The following is a 26929-nucleotide window of genomic DNA, read 5'->3' as shown; positions in this document are numbered from 1 at the left end:
GATATTTCTAGTTTTTTATGGTGTGGGAAGGTCCCAAGAATAAGCAAGTCCATCCTTCAGAGATGTAAGCTAGATGCTGGACTTTCCCTCCCTAATTTTCTACTGTATTATTGGGCTTCACATATACATCAAATCTCATTCTGGACAGGATCATCACACCCCCCTGGTGTAAGTTTGAGGTAAAGTCTTTCAACACGGCCTCTTTATTGGCTTTTCTTACCTCTTCTGTTTCTACTACCCTCCCTGGCCTCCCAGATAACCCATTGGTGAATTCCACCCTTAAAATCTGGCACCAATTCAGAAAACATTTTCAGTTTGTGTCCGCTTCCACCTCGGCTCCGTTACTGAGGAATCACTTATTTAAACCTGCTCTAGCTGATCCCACTTTTTCAATATGGTTTCACAAAGGCCTGGACAATTTTAAAGCTCTCTATAAGAATGGTATTTTTCATAGTTTCTCAGATTTAGCATTGGAGTTTGAACTCACACCATCTCATCTTTTCCGATATTTTCAAATTAGACATTGTGTCAAATCTCTGTTTCCAGCTTTTCCGTTTTTACCCCCAGCTCAACCATGGGACGAGCTCTTTAGTTATTTTCCATTTTCTCCTTTTGTTTTTTATAAAAAATGTATAAGCTTTATGAATATTTGTTTGGATTTTGTTCACCTTGAAAGAGGGAAAAAAAAAACAAGAAAGTAATATGGTTCTTTTACTGCTTCTTTGTGATTTACATTACATTACAAGTATTTTTTTTCTGTTTTCACAACTGTGGCTTACAGTGCTATACAGTGCAGTTTTTTTTCCAAATGTGCCATATTTCTCAATAAAAAAATATATATAAAAAAAAAAAATAATAATAATTCTTCTGTATATATAATCAAAAGCTCTTTACACAGGAGAGATATAGTCTGGCCTAGGCTAATTTATACTCTGGGGTTAAAGCGGCCTAGGCCAGAATATACCCGGGTTATATAGTGGCCTGTGCTAGATTATAATCTAGCATAGGCCGCTTGAACCCTAGGTTTATTCTGGACTGGGGGTATAACACTATGGTGACATCATCTGGAGAATCTCAGCAGTGACTGATCATCACATCATCGCAAAGATTCTTTTCATCTAATTGGAGCAGTTGATGTGTGGTGCCGCTGTCACACTAAATTAGCATCTGTGCATTGACTTTATACGTGAACAAAAACAATAATAACATCTGTGTGTGTGTGTGTGGGGGGGGGGGGGGGGGGGGGGAATATCCTGATACCTTCACGATTCACGGGACACGAAATATTAGCTTGAACTTTATTTTTGGGAAAGGTGCGAGCGTTAGACAAAGAAAGACAAATGTGCAGCGATGTCTCACCAGACACTTGTCACAGCTGCGTCCAGTAACGAGACGTTTGCAGAAACAGTCTCCGCTGACCGGGTCACACTGGGAGCTTCCTGTCACGGTTCCTCTGTTGTCGCACCAGCACGCTGCAGAGAGCGGGGACAGGTTCAGCTCAGCGTCCTCACTCAGAGGGACAAACACTGGGGTACTCACGCTGGCAGCCCTGAGGATTCTCAGCACTCAGGCCGAAGAAGCCGGTTTTGCACTTGTCACAACGCGGACCCTCGACGTTGGCTTTGCAGCGGCACTGACCTCCCATCATGCCGAGGGAAGGCTCCGTGTGGCTGTCGCAAATGCCCCCGTTCAGAGAACCGTCCGGGTCGCAGTCACACGCTGTAGGACAGACGGTTCGGAGGACAGTCACACACTGTTGTCATTCTTCTCTAATGAGTTCAGTTTAGTGCTTTATTGTCCCTCAGAGGGACATAAAGGACATTTAGGACAACTCAACTTGTTGTTGTGATGATGAGAAAGTGTAAGAAAAACAGTGCAATGAAGAAAGTGAGAATATTGACTGTTCATAGAGCAAAGACAAATCAGTTTCTTGTGTCCAGAAGGAAGAGAACTTAATGAATCCAAAGGTGGAGAGGATGGAGATGTTTTTGTTTTGTACAGAGAGGTCGCAATTAAATACAATTAAAACAGAAGATTAAAATGAACTCATTAAAAAAATGAACCATCAAAGTCAAAATGGGCAGAAAATCTGATGTACTGAGGTCACTGGATTAGTTTGTAATCACTTGGGGACAGTAGTTGATTAAAAACGTGTCCAATGACCTCAATACATCAAACATTAGTTTAAAAAGAAATCCAGAAATGATCGTCAGGTTCCGTCTTGTCAAATGCTTGCTGTGATGTTTGGGGAAATATAACGTGAATTCAAATGGAAATACAGAGTAAAGATTAAATAAATACATAAATAACAAGTGAAAATAAGTGATATTAAGTAGAATAGAGACGTAGTGTCTCTGTTTAGAACTGGGATTTACTACGTACAACAGGACACTGAACGCAACACACACTGCTTCTCCTTCACAACAACTCAAAATAAACCACAGTGGTCGGATCAAGTCAATTTAAATGACCTGGGGGCCACGGACCACCTAGTCTGGTCAGGAGGGGGCCGTCCAGTGAACACAAGCTAAACTGTTTTGTGCATTTGTGTTGAAATGGAACAACAATAAAAACATGATGCAAAATGAATCTATTATTAAAAGAAAACATAGAGGAGAATAATAATAACTCATTCTAACTCGATATGAACAAGACCACAGGTCAGACTCACCGACGCAGACTCGCGGGTCTCTGATGTCCTTGAAAGGATCTTTGTAGTAGAAAGGTTTGCACGTGTCACAGCTGCGGCCGACGGTGTTGTGCTGACAGTTGTCACACACGCCGCCGCTGACGTTCCCCGTGGACAAGAACACCGCCATGTCGAAGTGACACTGGTTTGAGTGGCTGTTACAGATACACTCTGCAACACAGATTATACTTTAAAATGTGTACTTTTTACATTTACAGCTTTTGCTACATTTCCTAAATACACAGCAACATTTTCAGTCTGCAACATTATCTCTATGATTCATCGTGACTTTAACCTCTTTGATAATTCCATTGATTTATTGGATGTAACATTCAAACTGAATAATACTCTCCACTGAGACATGTTTCCTGATAGTAAAACACAGTGATAATGACGCTGTAGTGCCATAAACACAGAAATAACTTAATGCTCTTCTGTCTCTTCCCTCTCTCCCTTTCTCTCCCCCACCTCTCCTCTGTCCCCCATTTTTGCTTTCACCCCAACCTGTCTAGGCAGATGGCCGCACATCTTTTCTATCTATTATACTGTTAAGATTTCTGCCTTACTATGTACAGTGAGATAATGTATGTGGTGATTTGACGCTATACAAATAAACTGAACTGAAATAAATAGGTGACATTGTACTCACTCTTGCAGGCGTTGGTGTTGCGTCCCTCTGCAGGTTTCCATGGCAGGTCATTGTGGAAGTCATCGCACCGCTCACAGTTCAAACCCTTGGTGTGATGGTTGCACACACACCTGCCGTGAACCTTAGGAAGAGGCCATATGGAGAGGAAGTTGTTGAAAAGCTGCAGTATATACTGTAGACCTTATTTTCAGCAGTGGTTGTGTGGCTTTACGCAGCAGGCAGGACAACAACTGTGAAAGATCACATGTCTTCTGGGAGAACAGGTACCATGTTCACTTTTTCTTACTTTGAGGAACAAGGAAACACATCTGAAGATGCCACCAAAGTGTGACTACTGTGTGTGTCTGTTAATTTGACTGCAGAACATCATCCAGTACCAAAGTAAGAGTTGAAGTCGTCTATAATGGAAATCACTCACCATTCCTTCTATATCGTCCTTGATGCCGTCGATGGGCGCGCACTCCGACGCGTGGCCGTAGCAGAAGCAGTTCCCACGTATGACGAGCTCATACATGGCGTAGTAATACTTCTCCTTTATTTCTGCCCTGGGGTCCAGCAGGTTGTCTCCCAGCGTGTGGAGTTTGGTGAAGTTCACTCTGATGTTGGTGATCTTCAGCTGGTCTGATAGAAAAGAAGACATGACCATAATAAGTGGAGGAGGAACAGGATGTAGATACTTCAGTGTCATGTGGACACTGGAGTAATGTGAGCTTTCTGGATCTTCATAAACCTCTTTAGTTACTTTCTTCTGCCGCCTCAATCACCTTTGTCAAGTTCAAGCAAATTCCCAGAAGATCTAAAACCTGACAGTGACTGACATTAATGGAATGTGTTGCTGACTTGGTTCTTCTCACATCCGGCCTCCTTCAGCCTCCCAAATGGTTTGGAGGAGAAGGATGATTTCCTTTCAGACAGATGTGTCTGTCTTATCACCTTGTTAATCTGCTGTTACAGTCCAGCTGTTCTACAGTAGCAACCACACAGGAACTATGTATGCTACACACAGAGACTTCAGAGAGGAGATAGTTCAGGGTTTTTAGCCACTTAACAAAAAGCTCACTAAATAACATCGACACCTACTTGAGTTTAAGGTATTTCAAGAATGTTTCCCACATTATTTCAACATTAAGGAGTATTTTCACACAGGAAATGTAAGTTTGTGAAGTTTTGTGAAGACTCACTTTTGCATGGTGAGGTGTGGACCCACTGCTGCCTCCATCAGTGAGTCCAAATGTCTTACTTTTGAGACGCCAGTGTATTAAAACCTTACTTTGACTTTATCTTAGTGACACAAACAAAAAGACAAAAAGAGGCAGCTTACAGTAGAGCAGCAGCTCCTGTGTGAGCTAAACCACTGATGGTGCTGGAGAGTAAAGTGGTTCACACACACAAACGCTGTCTAACACTGAAATAAAGTGACAAACAGAACATTGAATACAACTGGTGAGTAAATGAGGCGACTTTCTGCAGAGTCACATAAAGATGAATGAAATGGTTGATGGAAGAATGTATTTTTGATCCCGTACGCCGCTGACCTTATCTGCAGTAACATGATCTCACTCTAACAGACGAGCGCTAATCCCCGCAGCTCCACTACACTGTGCCACTGTCTGTTCCTCCTCATGTCGTAACAGTAGACTGGAAAACAGGCCTCCATATCAGTTAGCACCAACTGCTGCAGCCTAAAAGCAGCTTTCAACAGGCCAAGGCCTGGAACCATGCGTATGTGTGACCACTCCTTTCTAGATGAACACATACAGTGAGCCAAGTAAGAGGTAGAGGGCTGTTTTAGTTCATAATGACTGAATATGAATAAAAAGAGCTTTCGTCCTCAAGTCATGAGGATTCATCCTCGAGGGATCATGAAGGTATGAGACCAAAATTGCCGTCATTTGCTATAACTGGGTCGGGACCGTGGGATGGGTCCCTGGGGAAAGTTTTTGGGGGGTATTTCAGGCTCCAAGAACCTCTATTGTCCCGTGTGGACTTCTGAGTAATCACTGAAACGTAAACGTCTGTGACCCCAGAAAGAAATCTTCCCATGTTTTCTACAGAGCTTCTGTAAAGTCACTGGTATCATGTGTGACTGGTTCAGGTGCAACAACAACAAACTCAACACAACGGACAACAACAGAGGACATCCAGTAGCTCAGTTGTGGCTGTTTTTCTCAATAAGACGTCGACCTCTGTGTTTAGAGAATAGACGGCGGACATTTGCCTCTTCCATGCGATATTTACGCCAACCATACCATTTTACTCTGGTGCCCACAGGGAAGGGTACCAAAGAATGGAACAATGGAAGTGAACCATTCCACTGGGTGGGAACATGGCTTTCGTCCGGCAATTGTTTGGGGAGAACTTGGTTTGCTTTGCAGAGCACGCATTTAAAAAAAAAAAAAAAGGTTATTTTTAATAGTAGAATCCTCTCTTGAACATTTTCATGGGTGTGTCTTTATGTGTTTTTAGTCATAGTGGTGTGGAATGAAGCTTTACATGAGCTGTGTGCTTCTTCAGGAAGGCCACAGAGACAAAAACTTAACACTGCTACACTGAGAGAGAGAGTTGTGTGTGGTTTGAATGTAGCAGAGACATTTTTACATTTGCATTTTCTAACTTATTATTCCATATAAAGGAGTATTTGGAGGAATGGTTAATGAAAACACTGCTGCAGGACACAGTTGATCAGCTGTGAGTCGTTGGAAGTGTAACAGAAACCATGGAGGCAGAAAGTCACGCTTACGTGACGTTGTTAAATCATTTCAATTTGTATGTTAATCCAAACAAAACCATCTATTTTACCCCCCGAATCACAGTGATAGTCAAATGCTTTGCCTTGGAGATGGTAAAGGTTAGCGTCAGGGTCATGATTGGTGTTATTTTCCTCCAATTTGGAAGAGGAAATGCTTCAATTCAGAGCAAAACATTGTACACAAGGTGTGTGTGTGTTGGTGATTCATTGTCCTGACAACAGCCAAGAGAGTAAACACTGATGGTTCAGCTGTGAAAAGAGTCAGACGTCGACATGACGGGGTCATTTACATCGAGACCTTTACCAAGAGAACAAGTCAACCTCTGCCACTGCTGCTGCTGCTGCTGCTGCTGCTGCTGCTGCTGCTGCTGCTGCTGCTGCATAGAGGGAGCAGAGCTTGGGTTTCTGGGAAAATCTCTAATGTCCTGCCAGTCTAAACATGAAGACCAGGACAGCGAGGCTGTGTGGGAGAGAAACAGCTGTTTTTTACATCTCTCTCCATGACTTCCACACAGCAGGGCCATGTTTCACACCCCAGAGAGACGAGCTGTTACAGTCCGTAACCATGTGTCACGGCTGGATAACAAGAGCTCACTGTGTACGGTTTGATGTGAGGTGACAAATGTACGAGTAAAAACCGTTTTTTTTGTGACACCGCACATTATAGCTTGGTTTATACCACAATATGTGTGACAACATGTGATCAGCCACTGCTGTCAAGCTCTTAAAAGTTCTTTTTTGACTTGAGGTTTGAGGTTCTGACTTATCATCAGTGTGACAGTGCTGTGGACGTTCTTGGCAGCAGGAACCAGTTTGTTAGTGTGACTCACTCTGGATGCTCGGGCTGTACGGATCCTCAATCCTGATGGATGGATCCAACACTCTGTAGATCACCTAAGCCACACACACACACACACACACACACACACATTAGCCTGGAAAATGTAATTCAGCTTTTAAATCTAAAAGTATATGTAACATAAATATAATGTAAATGTAAAATGTTAAGCTTTATCTGCAGTTTTGAATCTTTGAGCTGTTTTAAGTTATATTTTGCTTTAAAATGATTTTAAATGCAGAATCTGTTGAAGAATGGCCTTTAAGTGATACATCAGGTGTTTAAAGTGTGCTTTTATGGAGGTCCATCAAGAAGTAGCTTAAAACGTGTTTTAATCACTTACTAACAAAGGGCTCACTTAATAAAACATATGCCTGCTTGACACTATGATAGTTTAAGAATATGTTTGCTGCATTATCTCGCTTTTGCTGACTGGAAAATGAAGTTTGTAAGCCGCTCTTTCTCCAGCACCAAAGTCCACTGAGAAAATCTGCATTTTTAGCTCGCTGTGACGCAGGAGCTGCTGCTCTACTGCTGCATTATTTTGTGTTTTTGTGATTTAAACACTGAAGTCTCAAAAATAACACATTTGAACTTACAGATGGAGGCAGCAGTGGATGAAAAACTCCTTTAAAATCTGTGATTTTCTCTATGGACTTTGGTGCAGGAAAGTGAGCAGTTTATGAAGCAAGACAAACTTCATTTTCCAGTCAAAAAAGGTTTTCTAATGTTGAGATAAAGCAGCAGATATATTCTTAAGATATCATAGACTTAAGTAGGTGTAGGTTTTATTACGTGAGCCTTTTCAGAAGTGGCTGAATCTGTTCTTCCATGTTTCAAGATGAATGACGCTGCAGGGGGTCAGTAAATATAATTCAAACTCAAATTCAAATCACTTTATTTTTCCACTAACAATGGAAAAATAAATAAATTTTATGGCCATAAAATTAGATGTGACTTTTCTTTTGTACCAAAACACCTTCATTTCACATGAAAATCAACGTGTGACACATTTCTATTTTATTTATTAAAATTATATTGTGCAACAAGTGAAACACAGTGAAATCGCTGGTGAAAAACAACTTTGCACTTGTGATTTTGTGTCATTCCTCAAATGAGTCACTCACCTCCCCCTCTGTTGACGGCTCAATATCCGAATAACGCGTCTCACAGACGACGTCGTTAATGTTACGCAAAGGACCCTGGGAGATTCCGGGGAACGTGGTCGCGCAGTCGTGGGAAAAGTAGCGGTAGATCTGCCAGGTGCGACCGAAGTCTGACGAGCGCTCGATCAGCATGGCCGCGGGACGGAACGTCTGTCACGTAACAACACGTCACATCACAACAGACTCTCACAACAGATGCTTGTAAATCCCATGCTTTTATATTGTTAATGTTCTTACCTTGAAGGTCATAATCAAGTGGGTGAAATGAAACTCTGCTTCCAGATCCAACTGGATGAAGACGTCAGACTTTCCTAAAAGAGACAGTTTGTTTAATTTAGACAAAAACAACAACTTTATTCCACAACTCATGAGTACAATGAAATGAGCCTCCATAACTGACATCTGCAGGCAAAGACTGGGTTGGGTCAGATATCAGAAGATTTTAAACGTTCAATTCAATATGGTCAAAACCTTTGAATGCTAATAGGGGACTGTACAAATGTAAATAAACCGAATCACATCATAGGTTGTTTATTCTGTCTTCAAATGGATCAGAATACTGTTTACAGAGTTGGAGTATTATCTTTGTAAAATGGCTGGTTATGCTGCCAACAGTTTAGTAGTTTATAAGACGTAAACAATGGCATTGGTGCACAAGGCTGTGAGATCGGAACTGGACACAGTTCTAGTTTAATTTTACCGTAGTACCCATTTAGACGGCCTCCTAAATTTTAAACTGTGTTTTTAAAAAAGGTGATGCAGAGGTCAAACCTCCAAAGAAAACCAGAAAACTAAATTGCAGTGAGCCACAAAAGTCTTGAGATTTTGGTTCTGGTAGAAACAAAAATGATGAGGAAGGACTAACAATACTAACAATAACTTAGTATTGCGCTTTGTGCTAAGTGCAAGATAAGGGCACCTAAAGTAACGATAGAGATTAAAACGTCCGAAAACCTAATCTACCTTTCATTTATGACAAAACTGCAGACTAATACAGTTGTTGTTTGTGACGGTAAGTGAAGTAGCCGCCGTGCTCTTGGCGCGAGGACTGGCATCTCCACTGGAAAAGACATCGGGTTTTGGCAGGAGAAATATGGAGCAGGCAAACGTCGGAAAAAAGCCCACACACACTTCCTGAGCTGCAGAACACAACACATTCTCAAAGGCCACTCACTTACACTCATGTTCTTTGTTCAGTACAAAGCCGGGAGGACTTCCCCTCCACTCCGCCATACGGACACTTAAAATCCGCGCCGCGTGACACTGTGATTTTGAAATGAGTGCTATGAAGACAACTCACACAACACAAGCTCTTTCATCTGCTTCATAAATTAAAAATATACAACACTGTTTCCAGATGCTACCACAATTACATGTTTTACCAAATCACTGTCCTGCTCTCATCCCGCTATCCTGGGGGAATCCCCACATTTAACATTTGCAGGTGATGAAAGTGTGAATGTGTGTGAACGTGTGTGGCACACGCTGCTTTCCTGACACATGTAGTCATTGAAAAGACGTTCACGCCCCGTCATGAAAGCTTACACTGACAGGTGTGTGTGTGATCAAACCATCTCAGGGGTGGCGAGGTTGTCGGAAATCTGCGTTCATCAACAGGTATAAATACACCCGAGATGACTGTTATCAGTGGTTGCAGTCTCCAATGCGTCTCCGCTCCACCACTACGTTAAAAAGTAAATACATTGGTGGCTCCGAGCACAGCTGACGTGAAAGTGTGTTTCTTTTTTTCTGCTCGTTGAAGACGACTTCTAAACCAACGTAAACGTACAACAATATTCCGATAATAACCATTTAACATTTAACAAATTGTATCTTCAGATCCTAATTATACGGAATACGGAGTTTGTTGTGTGTGATTGTTTTATATTCCAGCAAGAGTTTAAAACACAGGGTTATCAATTCATGTCATTTATAATTAAGTATATCAAACTTGAAGTTTTAGTGTTTTAGTGCTCGTTGTGTGAACTGTTGTGTTTCTCTGCTCTTGATGATGTTGTCTATGTACAGAGCCTTGAGATAATGTATGTTGTGATTTGGTTCTATACAAATAAAACTGAATTGAAGTGAATTAGGTATGAGCCTTAATGTGTTATTTAAAACCATGATTTGAGCTATGATTTCCCACTAACGCACGCCGGGTCCGTGGAAAGCATCCTTCCATTTTCTACATGAAAGACGGCAAAGCTCAAACTACATCAGAGCATCACTGATGTTGCTGTGCTGGATTCTTCCTCTCATTCTATGAGCCAACAGCTAAGAGAACGTCACTTTTATTAAAGGGTGGACTAAATAAATGAAGATTAGTGTGGCTGGTCGATTTCTCCTGACTTCCTAACTATAGGAACAATTGTACGTGAAAACAATAGACCACAATTCAACAGCTGGCAAAGGCACAGGAAGGAAAGACAAGGAAGGGAGTGACTCAGTGAGAGGAGAGAGGAAAAGAGGCTTTTTGTTTTGAACAGGGCAGGTTTTGTGGAAAGTCATAAACATTAAAACATAATGACACACACACACACACACACACACACCTGTTTCCCTCTGGGACACACTTGCACTCTCTATAATGAATATTTGTGGGCCTGCAGTCGCAGGAAAGCTCCCATTCCAATTAGCGAGTGCACACAATCAAACCAGTGTGATCCATGTCAAAGTGGACCACTGTGCACCAGCAGAGAAATGTCACAAAGCTGGTCGTAAAAATACTTTTCTACACTTCCTGTGCTCCTTCTTCTTCATCTTCATCTTCTTCTGCTAGTGTCTGTTCTATTCTGGTGGTGCAGCGATGGACGGTGCTGTCATCACTGGAACACCAGGACAGAAGCGTGGCCGTTAGTCCAGACTCCACACAAAGCTCTGCAGTCGCGAGGCGGCCGAGACGATCAGACGCTCACTGAGGTAAAAAAGGACTTTGGAAATACGTCACACGGTCACAGTTCAGTTAAGCTTCTCTTGGCTTGTTTTTACGAACAAAAATTTAAATAAAACCTACAAACTCTATTTTGTGTGACTTCTGCTCAGTTATCGCCGCTAATATAAAATTAATCCCAACTTAACACATAAGAAGACGGAAAAACCTTTCTTTCTTTCTCCTATCCTCACATTTTTTCCTCTATGTCGAGACACAAGAGCTTCAACCCTGTTATTAAGCCGCTCAGAGGACCAGCGTGTGCATGTGTGCATGTGTGTGTGTGTGTAGTTGCTTTTTCAAGCTTGTACAAATGGAATCTTGTTCTTTTTCCAAATAAACAATTTCTGCATTGATCTTCTTACATCTGCTCCTCTCTCTAATAAGACACAATAAGAACTTCTGAACAACAAGATCTCCAAATGTTTCCCTTTGTTTTACACTAAAATAAGTGCTATTTTAACAATATTATGCCTAAGTCTGCACATGTGTATTATAACCTACAGATCACAGTGCAAATCATTAGTTTAGTAATAATCGGGAAGACTTGTCAGTACAAACAAACTAAACAGTGGATGAACAAAGTCACAAAATATGACGTCACAGGTGTCTGGAACTGAAAAATATAGGATATAATGTTCACAAATTCATCCTGCGGGCCGGATCTAACCCTCTGGTGGGCCAGTTCTGGCCTGCAGACCGTATGTTTGACACTAACAAATATTTATGGCATCATTTGTCATATGACCGACAGAGGTTTGTTATCTGTTCACGCTTTAAAGACTAAACTAAACTTGTACATGTAAATGAAGCTGGGACACTATTTATAACTTTATTTATAACTCATGTGAGACGGTATAAAAATACACTCCCAAGCCCTCAAATGAATTAAGATTACAATTCAAAAAGCTTTTGAAAACATTGCTGTGTTGAACATGATTTCTGACATGTTCAGAAGATCAGAGATCAACAAATATTTAGTTCATAATTACAGACTTCAAATAATTCACCACAGAATGTAAGGAGAGATGAAAGAGTCCACTCTCATTGCAGCTCTGTACTTAAAGCAAAGACTTTAGAAAACTATTCTCAGATGGTGCTTTGGCAGGAAACTGAGCGTGGATGGACACTACTGGACCTCCGCCGCTCACTGACCCCCTCACTGACCCGCTCACTGACCCCCTCACTCCCAGGGTTCTGCTCACCGTTCTCAGACTGCCACCAGGACTTCTTGCGGTGAGGTTTGAAGGTGGTGATCACGTTCTCTATCCGGTGGTTGATGGTGTTGTAGACGGGGTCGTAAGGTCGCCTGGAGTCGCATTCGAAACACTTCTTCTCGTCCTTCAGGGGTCACATGGTCAAAGGGTCAAAGAGAAAAGAACATGAACATTGAACGCTAGTTTTTTTTTAAAGTGACTTTCCTACAAGATCCTTGACCAGATTATCAAGCCAAATGATCCTGTCGTGTGAGGGATTAACAGACGCCATGTTAATGTCATCAGAGTCTGACCGTTTTCAAATCCTAAGTATTAATCACGTTTGATATTCACGACTTGAACGATTGGAGGCGTGAGCAGAAACCCCGCAGTAACCAATGAGAGCGACTTAACCGTACGTTTGTTTAGAAGCGGAACTTGTCATTTTATTGTCATTTTTTGCATGTTGGTGAAGTTGGAAATTTGACGTAAGTGGGCGAAATTCTGACTTCTAAATACACAACACAACATGTTCTCTGGTATAAAATGCTGAGTCAGTAATTCCCAAAGATAGTATGATGAGGTTTTTTAATCCTAGTATTGATCTACTTGTATCTTGTAGTGTCTTACTGCTCGTTTGTAAGTGTGTTTGACATCCTGCTGAAAACGAGACAGATTGTCCTACCTGCAGGTGACTGACGATACAGTACGGCTCCTTCCTCCTCATCCCACATGTGGACGAGGCCTTCAGGTTCTTCTCTCGACCCACCAGCAAGTCTCCCGTTGCCGGGTAGCAGCTGCCGTGGGCACAGCCGTGACTGTGGTCGGGCTCCTGGACAACAGCAGCAGCAGCCAGGGCTGTGGAGACATCATCCACATTATCTACTGACTTCATCGTTCTACGATCTTATCGCTTCCTGAGGAAGGAAAACTGCACGATGGTGAGTACGTCTAATCAAGTGCATTCCCTGAAGCATAATGGGGTGAATAATTTGAAGATAATCTGTAAATGGAATTTACAGCAGCTCTTATTAAGTCTTTTAAACATGGATAGGGTGACATATGGAAAAAAAAGCCACTATAAACCTTAAGTTTCTAGATCACTCACTCCCTGCACCAAACTCCATTGAGAAAACGTTGATTTAACATCACGTCACACAGGAGTTGTTAATCCCTCTGCTGCCTCCATTAGTAAGTTAAAATATGTTATTTTCGGACTTCAGTGTTTTAAATCCTATGTTCAGATTAACCACGTTTCTAGCAGGAAAACAGTGCCTCACGTGTTCTTAAACGATCACAGACACGATCTCCTCGTGTTTGTCGTTGAGCGTCCGTGTCGGAGTCTGAGTCCAGAGTCAGTGCCGCTGACGATGTGTCTGTACCTCATACACCCACACATCCAAGCTCAAAGCTCCACTTACAACGACCATCACACACTGCACCTTTGATCTGATCTGCTCTCCACACCGTCAGTGACACGGCGCAGCCTCCTGCACATGCAAAACATCCACATCCCATCCCATCATCTCACGCTGATGAAGAGTTTGAAATCATGAAAGGCAGAAAGACTCAGACAGAGAGTGGCATCCTGCTCCTCCAAAGATCTCTAGATTTTACATTTAGGGTAAGATTACATTTTTTTTTCTCAATTTAATCTCAAACAACAACTCAAAACTACTTAAAAGATGCTGGAAAAAGTAGACTATATACTGTATTGGGGAGACTAGCTACAGGTACCGTATATGTTCTAGACTATTGGTTGAGAAGCCATTTAATATACTGTTGGGCTCATTTATTATTTACTATATCCTGGTTAAATAGATTTTTTTAATGGATATTTGTCATACTTTTCTATCACAGCCTGACCTAGAGAGAAGTAGTTCACACCCTCATATTCTCTGCAACTCCCTTCTAACCGTCATCAATCATAAATCCCTCTCCCGCCTCCAGCTGGTTCAGACCTCAGCAGCCTGGCTTCTCACTGGTTTTAAAGGCGACATAGACCAGAAGGTCCAACTAACACTGCGTTTGTGTGTGTATCTGCGTCATTACCTCGTTTATGAAACCCTAAAGTTTCAGAACAAACAGTTCAGCCACTGCTGAGAAAATAGGCTTTTATTGTTTTCCTGGGCTCTGAGAAGCGGAACAGCACTTCCGTATGTTGATGATGTCATCAGTAAACCTCACCACTCCTCTCACCACCGTAGCGCCTCCTGGTGCGGGCACTAGTCCGGGCACATCCGGTTGCGTACATTCAACCGCAGAAGAAGAAGAACTATTCTCGTTGTAGCTGCTGAGATGCAGAGCATCCACCGTGCCAGAGGGGGAGCTGTGTATCTGAGAGCTGACCTATCTATTACGTCACATCCAGGTACCTGGCCAATCACAGGACAGTCCACCTTCTGGGGGTGTGGTTTTGGTCTGAAACAGCGCGGCTAACGAGAGTGTCAGTGAGGAGGAATTTTGATCGGCTCGTTTGCAGCGACTAGGAGGATTTTAACCATGAAAACAAGCTAATATATGTAAGTAGACCTACATAACTAATATATATGTGACAATGAAAACAAGTTAATATATGTAAGTAGACCTCCATAACTAATATATATGTGACAATGAAAACAAGTTAATATATGTAAGTAGACCTCCATAACTAACATATATGTGACCATGAAAACAAGCTAATATATGTAAGTAGACCTACATAACTAATATATATGTGACAATGAAAACAAGTTAATATATGTAAGTAGACCTCCATAACTAACATATACGTGACCATGAAAACAAGTTAATATATGTAAGTAGACCTCCATAACTAACATATACGTGACCATGAAAACAAGTTAATATATGTAAGTAGACCTCCATAACTAACATATACGTGACCATGAAAACAAGTTAATATATGTAAGTAGACCTCCATAACTAACATATGCGTGACCATGAAAACAAGTTAATATATGTAAGTAGACCTCCATAACTAACATATATGTGTGACCATGAAAACAAGTTAATATATGTAAGTAGACCTCCATAACTAACATGTACGTGACCATGGAAACAAGTTAATATATGTAAGTAGACCTCCATAACTAACATGTACGTGACCATGAAAACAAGTTAATATATGTAAGTAGACCTCCATAACTAACATATACGTGACCGTGAAAACAAGTTAATATATGTAAGTAGACCTCCATAACTAACATATACGTGACCGTGAAAACAAGTTAATATATGTAAGTAGACCTCCATAACTAACATGTACGTGACCATGGAAACAAGTTAATATATGTAAGTAGACCTCCATAACTAACATATATGTGACCATGAAAACAAGTTAATATATGTAAGTAGACCTCCATAACTAACATATATGTGACCATGAAAACAAGTTAATATATGTAAGTAGACCTCCATAACTCACATATATGTGACCATGAAAACAAGTTAATATATGTAAGTAGACCTCCATAACTAACATATACGTGACCATGGAAACAAGTTAATATATGTAAGTAGACCTCCATAACTCACATATACGTGACCATGAAAACAAGTTAATATATGTAAGTAGACCTCCATAACTAACATATACGTGACCGTGAAAACAAGTTAATATATGTAAGTAGACCTCCATAACTAACATATACGTGACCATGAAAACAAGTTAATATATGTAAGTAGACCTCGATAACTAACATATACGTGACCGTGAAAACAAGTTAATATATGTAAGTAGACCTCCATAACTAACATATACGTGACCGTGAAAACAAGTTAATATATGTAAGTAGACCTCCATAACTAACATATACGTGACCGTGAAAACAAGTTAATATATGTAAGTAGACCTCCATAACTAACATATACGTGACCGTGAAAACAAGTTAATATATGTAAGTAGACCTCCATAACTAACATATATTTGACCATGAAAACAAGTTAATATATGTAAGTAGACCTCCATAACTAACATATACGTGACCATGAAAACAAGTTAATATATGTAAGTAGACCTCCATAACTAACATATACGTGACCGTGAAAACAAGTTAATATATGTAAGTAGACCTCCATAACTAACATATACGTGACCATGAAAACAAGTTAATATATGTAAGTAGACCTCCATAACTAACATATACGTGAACATGAAAACAAGTTAATATATGTAAGTAGACCTCCATAACTAACATATACGTGACCATGAAAACAAGTTAATATATGTAAGTAGACCTCCATAACTAACATATACGTGACCATGAAAACAAGTTAATATATGTAAGTAGACCTCCATAACTAACATATACGTGACCATGAAAACAAGTTAATATATGTAAGTAGACCTCCATAACTAACATGTACGTGACCATGAAAACAAGTTAATATATGTAAGTAGACCTCCATAACTAACATATACGTGACCATGAAAACAAGTTAATATATGTAAGTAGACCTCCATAACTAACATATATGTGTGACCATGAAAACAAGTTAATATATGTAAGTAGACCTCCATAACTAACATGTACGTGACCATGAAAACAAGTTAATATATGTAAGTAGACCTCCATAACTAACATATACGTGACCGTGAAAACAAGTTAATATATGTAAGTAGACCTCCATAACTAACATATACGTGACCGTGAAAACAAGTTAATATATGTAAGTAGACCTCCATAACTAACATATACGTGACCGTGAAAACAAGTTAATATATGTAAGTAGACCTCCATAACTAACATGTACGTGACCATGAAAACAAGTTAATATATGTAAGTAGACCTCCATAACTAACATATACGTGACCATGGAAACAAGTTAATATATGTAAGTAGACCTCCATAACTAACATATACGTGACCATGAAAACAAGTTAATATATGTAAGTAGACCTCCATAACTAACATATACGTGACCATGGAAACAAGTTAATATATGTAAGTAGACCTCCATAACTCACATATACGTGACCGTGAAAACAAGTTAATATATGTAAGTAGACCTCCATAACTAACATATACGTGACCGTGAAAACAAGTTAATATATGTAAGTAGACCTCCATAACTAACATATACGTGACCGTGAAAACAAGTTAATATATGTAAGTAGACCTCCATAACTAACATATACGTGACCGTGGAAACAAGTTAATATATGTAAGTAGACCTCCATAACTAACATATACGTGACCGTGGAAACAAGTTAATATATGTAAGTAGACCTCCATAACTCACATATACGTGACCATGAAAACAAGTTAATATATGTAAGTAGACCTCCATAACTAACATATACGTGACCGTGAAAACAAGTTAATATATGTAAGTAGACCTCCATAACTAACATATACGTGACCGTGAAAACAAGTTAATATATGTAAGTAGACCTCCATAACTAACATATACGTGACCATGAAAACAAGTTAATATATGTAAGTAGACCTCCATAACTAACATATACGTGACCATGGAAACAAGTTAATATATGTAAGTAGACCTCCATAACTAACATAAACGTGACCATGAAAACAAGTTAATATATTAATATATGTAAGTAGACCTCCATAACTAACATATATGACCATGAAAACAAGTTAATATATGTAAGTAGACCTCCATAACTAACATATACGTGACCATGAAAACAAGTTAATATATGTAAGTAGACCTCCATAACTAACATATGTGTGACCATGAAAACAAGTTAATATATGTAAGTAGACCTACATAACTAACATATATGTGACCATGAAAACAAGTTAATATATGTAAGTAGACCTCCATAACTAACATATGTGTGACCATGAAAACAAGTTAATATATGTAAGTAGACCTCCATAACTAACATATATGACCATGAAAACAAGTTAATATATGTAAGTAGACCTCCATAACTAACATATATGACCATGAAAACAAGTTAATATATGTAAGTAGACCTCCATAACTAACATATACGTGACCATGGAAACAAGTTAATATATGTAAGTAGACCTCCATAACTAACATAAACGTGACCATGAAAACAAGTTAATATATTAATATATGTAAGTAGACCTCCATAACTAACATATATGACCATGAAAACAAGTTAATATATGTAAGTAGACCTCCATAACTAACATATACGTGACCATGAAAACAAGTTAATATATGTAAGTAGACCTCCATAACTAACATATACGTGACCGTGAAAACAAGTTAATATATGTAAGTAGACCTCCATAACTAACATATATGTGACCATGAAAACAAGTTAATATATGTAAGTAGACCTCCATAACTAACATATATGTGACCATGAAAACAAGTTAATATATCTAAGTAGACCTCCATAACTAACATATACGTGACCATGAAAACAAGTTAATATATGTAAGTAGACCTCCATAACTAACATATGTGTGACCATGAAAACAAGTTAATATATGTAAGTAGACCTACATAACTAACATATATGTGACCATGAAAACAAGTTAATATATGTAAGTAGACCTCCATAACTAACATATGTGTGACCATGAAAACAAGTTAATATATGTAAGTAGACCTCCATAACTAACATATACGTGACCATGAAAACAAGTTAATATATGTAAGTAGACCTCCATAACTAACATATATGTGACCATGAAAACAAGTTAATATATGTAAGTAGACCTCCATAACTAACATATACGTGACCATGAAAACAAGTTAATATATGTAAGTAGACCTCCATGACTAACGATACGAGCATTCCATGTCACCTTTAACAGACGACATCACATGACTACAGTCTTGGCTTCACTCCATTGGCTCCCTGTACATTTTAGAATTGATTTTAAGATTTCATGATCTGCATCATTCAACTTAACAACTCTCTAAACCGGTATCCACATCAGAGGTTAAAGACCTGGTTCTTCCCACTCGTTAGTCACAAGAAGCCTCTCAACTCCACTGATTATGACCTGGATGACTGAGAGGTCAAGAGCAACAAGGTACAAAGGGTTTATGGGGGAGCTGTTGAGTGACGCACGCACACACACACACACACACACACACACACACACACACACACACACACACACACACACACACACACACACTCACTCTCCTTCTATGTTGGGACACCATTGAGTAAAAAGGAAAGGTTTTTTAAAGGAAATCCTGCAGGGTTAACAGTCTCTGTTGTCCACAGGAGGCCTAATGAATGAACGTGACGGGGGGCGGGGAGTCGCAGCAACAGGCTAAATCTGGACACTAACCAATGCAGATCACACAAAGGTTGAGATGCTAGAAAAAACAATAAAAGAAAGACTTGTTTCATGTGAAGTGAAAGTGTTCTCTCACAGGTGCCTTGGTGTGACCGTAGGCCGTAAAAAAAGTGGACACCAGTGTGATTGACAGCTGTAATTGTCCAATAGGAGCCTCTGAACTTCTGTTTGTAGAATCACGAGTCTTGAAGCTTCAAAACGGGAGTTCAGATTATTTCGGGTGAAGTCAGTTTGGCTGAGATTGAGTAGCTCTGTCTGTGTGGGAGTTAAAATAAACCTAATAAGCTTCTCATGACAACCTGCAGAAGATTCCACTGGACGCCCTGATGAGTCTTTCCTCCTACACTCCATACGATCGCTCGCTCTCTCTCTGTAGCAATTAAAAATGTGGAATGAGGAGTTTGGGAAACTGTCAATCTTCAGTCTGCTAACCACAGATGTTTCTAATCCTTCCTCCCTCCCTCGGCTCATACATTCTGCTACATACTAAACACCTACTGTGAATCCCATTAAAAGGGTTTTTAAATTCACATTCCCAAGTGTGAGACATCCACGCTGACACAGTTTAAACCTCCAGGTCACAGCCTGCTGCAACAGGTTAAGTACAAGGTTATCTACATATGTTTCCTGTTAAAAGAATAAATTCAATCTCTTATATGCACATGTGCAATAACCTCTTATAATTTTAAGTTGCTTACAGTCCATTCACTCGTTTTAATTTCTGTTTATTAGCTCTACCATTAGTGATGGTACCACTGTGTGGTTTTGTACATCACAAGATAAAGCACTCACAGAAAGTCGATCGTGATTGAGGGGAAATGGAAACAGGTCGATTGGGATGTGGGAAACATTGAATGTTTCAAAGACTTTGAAGAATTTGCTCTCCAGCTTACAGTGAGAGTCGGTAACTTCGAGGTGCATTCAAGAAACCTCATAAATGTTATCACTCTGCAAACACACATCACAGGAAGTCCATTTAATAATAACTGCTGCTGCTGCCACCTTCTGGTAACAGATGCGTCACAAATGAGGTCATTGGAGTAGAAAGATTTGTTATATTTCTATTATTATATATAGTTATGTATATTTTCTTTTATTTGACTTAATATAGCTCTGTATTTAAGTGAATGACACAATTCAACATTCAAGTGATATGTTCTGGCCTTTTCATGTAGATGTTGGGTTTAATATTGTGATATTTACATGTCAGTGTTTGCACTCAATGTTAATTTGTAGGTCGATGGATGATTACGCACTTTGTTGTGAAGCCAAACCTTTCAAATATTTCATGTAATAAAGCACACACGCGCGAGAAGTGAAGTGGACTGATTATAAATCTATCCCACGATGCCAGCTTCAATGATTGGTGTGCGTCTGCCATCATCACCCACTTAATGCTGCCAGGCATGAAGAAAAACAGGTGACTGTATCTGGACTCTCTCAGGACTGAGACACGCTATATAATCACCGACACTGCGATGAGGTCATGACAGGAGGAGGCCTGCTGGGAACTGTGTGGAGGAGGCGTTCACAGAGAAGAACCTGTGTTTGCCCGTACGTGGACTCCAGAGTCTGTGCCAGTGAAGTGAACTTGATACGACTTACAAACACACACGTCTACAGCGGCAGTTAAAACACACACTTGGTCACAATGACAGTGTTATCGCCACGAGGCGCGCGCAGCACTTGACTCACACTCAAGCCTAACTAACACATGAACGTGTGAATGAAAGCATCAAGTGTGCACTTGGTCACTTCACAAAGGGTGAATCTGAGAGATACGAAGATGTTTTCAAGTGTGTTTGTCTGAGGTAGAGACCGGGAATGTCCCCATCCGATTAAATCGGACTGACTCTAAAATCTCCAATACAACAGTCCATTCCGCTCCAGCTCTTATATCCAGCAGCGCCCGTTGTGATCACATGGGCTCTGCGTGTTGGATGCATGTAGATCACATGATCATAACAACAGTGTGTGTCCCCGGGCTCCGGGTTTACCTGCGGCACGAGTCACTCACTCGTGTGGGTTGGGCTAATCCAAAATAGTGAAAACAAGGGGGGTGTTCTCTGAAGAAACACAGGTGCTCTGAAAACACCCCCATTAGCACTTGGTACTTTCCTCCTGATGAAATGAACCATAGACTGTATGAAATGAACATGGCAAAAAATCCAATATTCTTATGTTGAAGGTTAAAATTGATGTAACCATTGGTTAATAATAAACGGGGCAGTTTTTCTCATACTAGTGTTCTCTGTTTAAGTAATATCACTTGATCAAGCCTATTCTAACATTACACACTACAAAACATGTCATTAAAGTATGTATGATTTGTGCTGATATCGTATCGCAAGTGAAAAAGTTGTATCACTGTCATCTACTCCGACTTAACAATGTCTTAAGAACATGTTCACCTCATTTGCTCACTGTTGAACTGAACCTGCTCACTCCCTGCACCAAACCCCATAGAGAAAATCTGTGATTTTACGTCACAGCACACAGGAGTTACTCAGCCACCCACTGCCTCCTTCACTAAGTTCAGACGTGTTATTTTGTGAATACTTTGAAAATCCTTCATTCAAATTTACGTAAGTGACCTAAACTGATCAACTAAGGCAGCAGTAGACCAGCAGCACTTGTGTCCCTGCAAGATAAAAACGCTGATTTTCTCTATGGACTTTGGTGTGGAAGACTGAGCAGTTAACAAACTTTCATTTCCATGATGTCCAACAGTGAGATAGAGTAGAGAACATGTTCTCAAGGTGTCATAGACTTCAGCAGGTGCAGATTTGATGATAAATGGCTAAAATGAGTTTCAGTGTCAGCAGAGACAAATGTGACAGAGACAACAAAAAAGGAAAGAAACATCCTCATCCTTATCTATGAAACTGTGACTGGTTGAGAGGACGTGAGTGAGGAGGTCAGATGGTCAGTGTGATGGTGAGAGGAGAACGACAGCGACACAGCACAGACCAGTCACAACTTGATATCTACTCTGGAAACTTTTGGCACACAATCAAAGGTGTGTGTGTGTGTGTGTGTGTGGAGGAGGCGGAGAGGCAGAGCAGATGTCTGATTGTGTATAATCATCGGTTTTCTTGTCGTCTTTCATGTGTGTTTTCTGTCTGTGTTTATTTGTCTGTGGAAACACGCTTCACACCTGCCATTAAAAAAAACATATTCAGTAAATAATCCATCACAAAACTGAAGCTGCGGGCCGTGCAATATCTGGCCGAGGGCCGTGATTTGCCCGCGGGCCGGACTTTGGACGCCCCTGTTGTTGAGTGATGTGTTGAAAACAATAGAAAATAGTGTGATTGTGCAGTGAAGTCGCGTGGGAAAGTCCTTTTTATCACATGGTGGTATAAACGTCAGTGTACAGTATCACTGTGGCAGCTGTTTAACCGCGGGGCAGGTGACAAATCGCCCACTGTTGTCAAACCTATTCTAGGATAACGGTTTAAAAAAAGGCGTGACATCATTAAAAGATGGTGAAACCTGACTCTGAGCCAGAGAGAGAGTCTACAGACATACAGAAGCCTGCAGGGCATCTCAGAGGGGTCGACCAGGATTATCAGGAGACACAGACCGGGCTGAGTCTCTCTGTCTGTCTCTCTGTCTGTCTGATTTCAGGGTCACAGTTTTATCATATCTACTGTATGTCTGCTGGTCTTTAGCCACATCCTGATACTCCCTTTTCTTTTCAAGGCTTTCACGACATAATTCATTCTTTGACTACGACAGAATATGAGCTCCATACTGAAGGAAAACATGTTCTTCTACAATACTGTACATACAACTGCATTAAAGGTACAGTGTGGAAGGTTTCATGTTGCAGCTGAACATCCCTCGTCTTCAACAGTCTCGTCCAAGTGTGCTGGAGAACTTATGAACCTTCATTTAGAGTTAAAACTCATAAAAGCTGTTTTAGTTTGTCCATTGTGGGCTACTGTACCGGCCACCTCCACAGAGAGGAGCCTGCTCCTGGGATTAATGTACTCATTCTGAGTCAATGAAAAGACAAGAATTCATACAAGTGACTTTTAAGTTATAAATAAACTAAATTAAGACTTTCTGCTTCAGTATCTGGTAAATGAAAATGGTTTCACCTAATGTGTATTCAAGTTTACCTTCTCCCACAGTGACAGTGTCAACGTCAACAACAACAACAACAACAACAACAACAACATATCCAAACTTTACCTTAACTTTTAGTCTTATTTTTGCTATTTCTCTATATTGTACATTCATAGATGTAAAAGTGCTTGTGCATTATTTAAAACCTTTATCTTTACCGTCTTTGCTGCTGTGACTAATAAAGAACTATCTTATCATATCTTATCATATCTATATTTTACACACCGCATGAACCGTTAAGGTTTTACATTAACAGCACCCACATCAAATGTCTTTGTAAGATGCAGTAAACTCACAGTTCTCTGACATCTTACAAAGACGTGTAATGTTGCTTTTCCCTTCATTTAACAGCCATTTGTATCCGTGTGTGTGTGTGAGTGTGTGTGAGTGTGTGTGAGTGTGTGTGAGTGTGGATGTGGCATCAGTGTGTCACATTCCACTGGAAGCAGCCAGCGAGACACACAGTTTGCTGTGACATGGACCGGCGTAAACAATGCAGGAAACCAACAGACAGACAGACAGACAGCAGCAGGGACAGACAGCACTGGTTAGAGCCAGCGAGAGAGACTGCCCTGTTAGGAGTGAGCAGACAGACAGACAGACAGACAGCTGATGATCTGCATGCCTGATGTGATGCGAGTGTGGGACTGGAAGGCGGCACAGGTGTCTATCTATAAATGCAAAGAACGTCCGTCCGTCTGACTGTCTGACTGTCTGTCACATAACTGTCTAACTGTTTGCTTGACAGGCTTCAGACTTTGACGCTGTTGGGATCCAAATGTGACAGATAGATCTCTGAACGCGTCCCTTCTGACCCCAGCAGTGGATATTCCATTCCCCTGTCTGTCCATCACATATCTGATGAACTGTGGTGTTGCAGGTGACAACCACAGAGCTCCAGTGTGTGCGGTGCCTACTTTGACGTTGTTAGGATAAGACATGCAAGAGATATGGGTAGAGATGTGACAGACACATAAGAGCGCTGCTTCTGCCCCCACTAACAGACAGTTAGACAGACGGGTGAACACAATGTTCGCTTGATTTAGCAGGTGATGAACTAAGAGCTCCAGTGTGTGTGTGTGTGTGTGTGTGTGCTGCACCTACTTTGAGTACCGTTGTTTGGATAAGACATGGAAGAGATATTGGTAGAAGTGTGACAGATATAATCATAGCCAGACTTCTGTCATTATATAAATAATCACAACAACAATATGTCAACATGCCAATCTGAAAACTCTGATCAGATACAGCATAAACATTCAAATACTCAAACATACAAACAACCAATGACACCATCACACAGTGACTTTAAAACCTGAAGTAAAGTCAACAGCCTTTTTATTTTTAACTCCTCTCTGCTAACGAGTTTACATTGTCCCTCCGCTCGTCTCCGTCCTCTCTTTGCTTTGCTCTTAACGAATGGACGGTCAACTCCCTCAGCCAAACATCCAGCTGTTCTCCTCCCTCCTCGCCTCTTTATTAGTCTCAGCTACCATCGCTCTCTTCTCCCCTCTCTCACCTGCCTCTCACCTTCTTCTCTCTTTTTTCATCCTCCCGTCTTTAATGAAATCACAGGGCCTCGCTTACAACAACAGCCGTCGACCTTAATGTCGTGTCTCATTTCATGAGACATGACCCTAACCCTAACCCTTCATGTGCTCAGAGTGAGAGGTGCTAACAAACATTCCAGTATATGATTACTCGTCCTCCCGTTCGTTCATGTGACATTAACAAAAGTCAGTTTAATACTTGATGTATCACAGACTGTAACTTTTGTCCAAGTGTGTGTATATTTGTATTTTTGTGACTTAAGTTGTAAATTTCTTGTGGTGTACCACAAGGATCTATCCTGGGCCCCATTGTTTTTGTTTTGTTTTATTAAGCTTTACAACATGAACCCTGTTGAATGTCTTGCCTATTTGATTCATTCAGGATTATACACTTCAAACACCTAAATGCTTTTTTGCATCGAGCATGAACATCAACAAAGCCTCATCACCCCTTCTTACAGAACTACTACACTTATTCAAATCACTTCAACGCTCTCTTCAGACGTCTGAGAACACGCTAAGTGTAAAACAATTTATCTATGCCAGCATAAGTCTATGATGACTTAAGAACATGTTTGCAGGATTATCTCACCATTAAACAGCCTGAAGTGTGTAATCTGCTCAATCCCCTGCACCAAAGTCCATTGAGAAAATAAGCATTTTTAGCTCATGGGTGCACAGTAGCTGCTGCTCTACTGCTGCTACTACACTTTGGTGAGTTTGTGTCATTTATGTAAATCCAAACAAAGGTTTTCAAACACCAAAGACAAAAAAAAACATGCTTGCACTCATGTGCGGCTGTGATGTCAAATTTTCTCTATGGAGTTTGGTAGTGAAAAGCAATACTAACTTTTATGTGTATTTATCTTCACTTTATTACAAACATTTAGAATTAATGTCAAACAACACTATATTATATGTGGGGATTAGGTAAATTGGACACTCTAAATTGACCATAGGAGTGAGTGTGAGAGTGAATGGTTGTTTGTCTCCATGTGTGTGTGTGGCCCTGCGATGGACTGGCCAACTGTCCAGGGTGTACCCCGCCCATCGCCCCGCCTATCGCCCCATGTAGCTGAGATTGGCACAGCACCCCCCGCGACCCTCTGGTGGAGGATAAAGCGGTAGATGATGACTGACTGACTGACTATATTTCCATTCATTATTTAACTCTCTTTGACTGTGGCTCAGCTGTTTGAGAGCCTGAGTGTGCGGCTGTCACACACACACACACACACACACACACACACAGAGAGGGTTTCAGTGAGTGAGGCCAGACAGTGGCGGTTACAGTAACCAGGCCTGGCACTGCGAGGCAGCTGCTCTCACAGGAGGAGACACACTCACATTCCTGTCCCATCCCCGCTGGAGACGTCTGAGTCACTTTGCTCTGGAGAGGAAATATGAAACAAGGCATCGGGTCGAGCAACAGGTGGACAGTGGATCAGGACTGGAATCCTGCCCGTCCTGTCTCTCTCTCTACAGCCTGAATTCCCACATGTCTGCAATTACTTTCAAGATTGACGATCATTGTGACAGAGATAATGTCAAACAGCCTTTTTCAGTCTCCCTGACCTCTCTGTTAAACTTACAGCAGAGATTTTCACTGATATAATTAAAAAATAATAAGTCAATGTCAAAAATCTTGGGGTAAATCTCAGTTCATATCACTCACAAATCTGTAGAATTCACCTCGGGTTGCCCACTCCGGACACTCTGCCATGCGTGAAGCACACATGTGCAGCAGATGTTGCTGTGACCAGC

General features: G+C 40.6%; 1 protein-coding gene across 1 annotated transcript in view; it reads right to left on the bottom strand.

The window, feature by feature from the left end:
* The window catches only part of lamb2 (laminin, beta 2 (laminin S)), a 52630-nt gene that overhangs the window by 18977 nt on the left and 6724 nt on the right, over positions 1-26929 (bottom strand). Inside the window, exons 3-12 of the mRNA XM_058642980.1 lie at positions 12902-13074; positions 12226-12361; positions 8329-8402; positions 8053-8241; positions 6918-6981; positions 3757-3959; positions 3339-3459; positions 2672-2860; positions 1540-1719; positions 1360-1472 (exon numbers count right to left, since the gene is read on the bottom strand). Of these exons, the coding sequence (XP_058498963.1) occupies positions 1360-1472; positions 1540-1719; positions 2672-2860; positions 3339-3459; positions 3757-3959; positions 6918-6981; positions 8053-8241; positions 8329-8402; positions 12226-12361; positions 12902-13074 (1442 nt within the window). The remainder of the gene's footprint in view (positions 1-1359; positions 1473-1539; positions 1720-2671; positions 2861-3338; positions 3460-3756; positions 3960-6917; positions 6982-8052; positions 8242-8328; positions 8403-12225; positions 12362-12901; positions 13075-26929) is intronic.

This window comes from Solea solea, chromosome 11, assembly GCF_958295425.1.
Source record: "Solea solea chromosome 11, fSolSol10.1, whole genome shotgun sequence".
Lineage (NCBI taxonomy): Eukaryota > Metazoa > Chordata > Actinopteri > Pleuronectiformes > Soleidae > Solea > Solea solea.
Note: the sequence above shows the minus strand (reverse complement) of the source record. Positions and strands in the feature narration are given on the sequence as shown.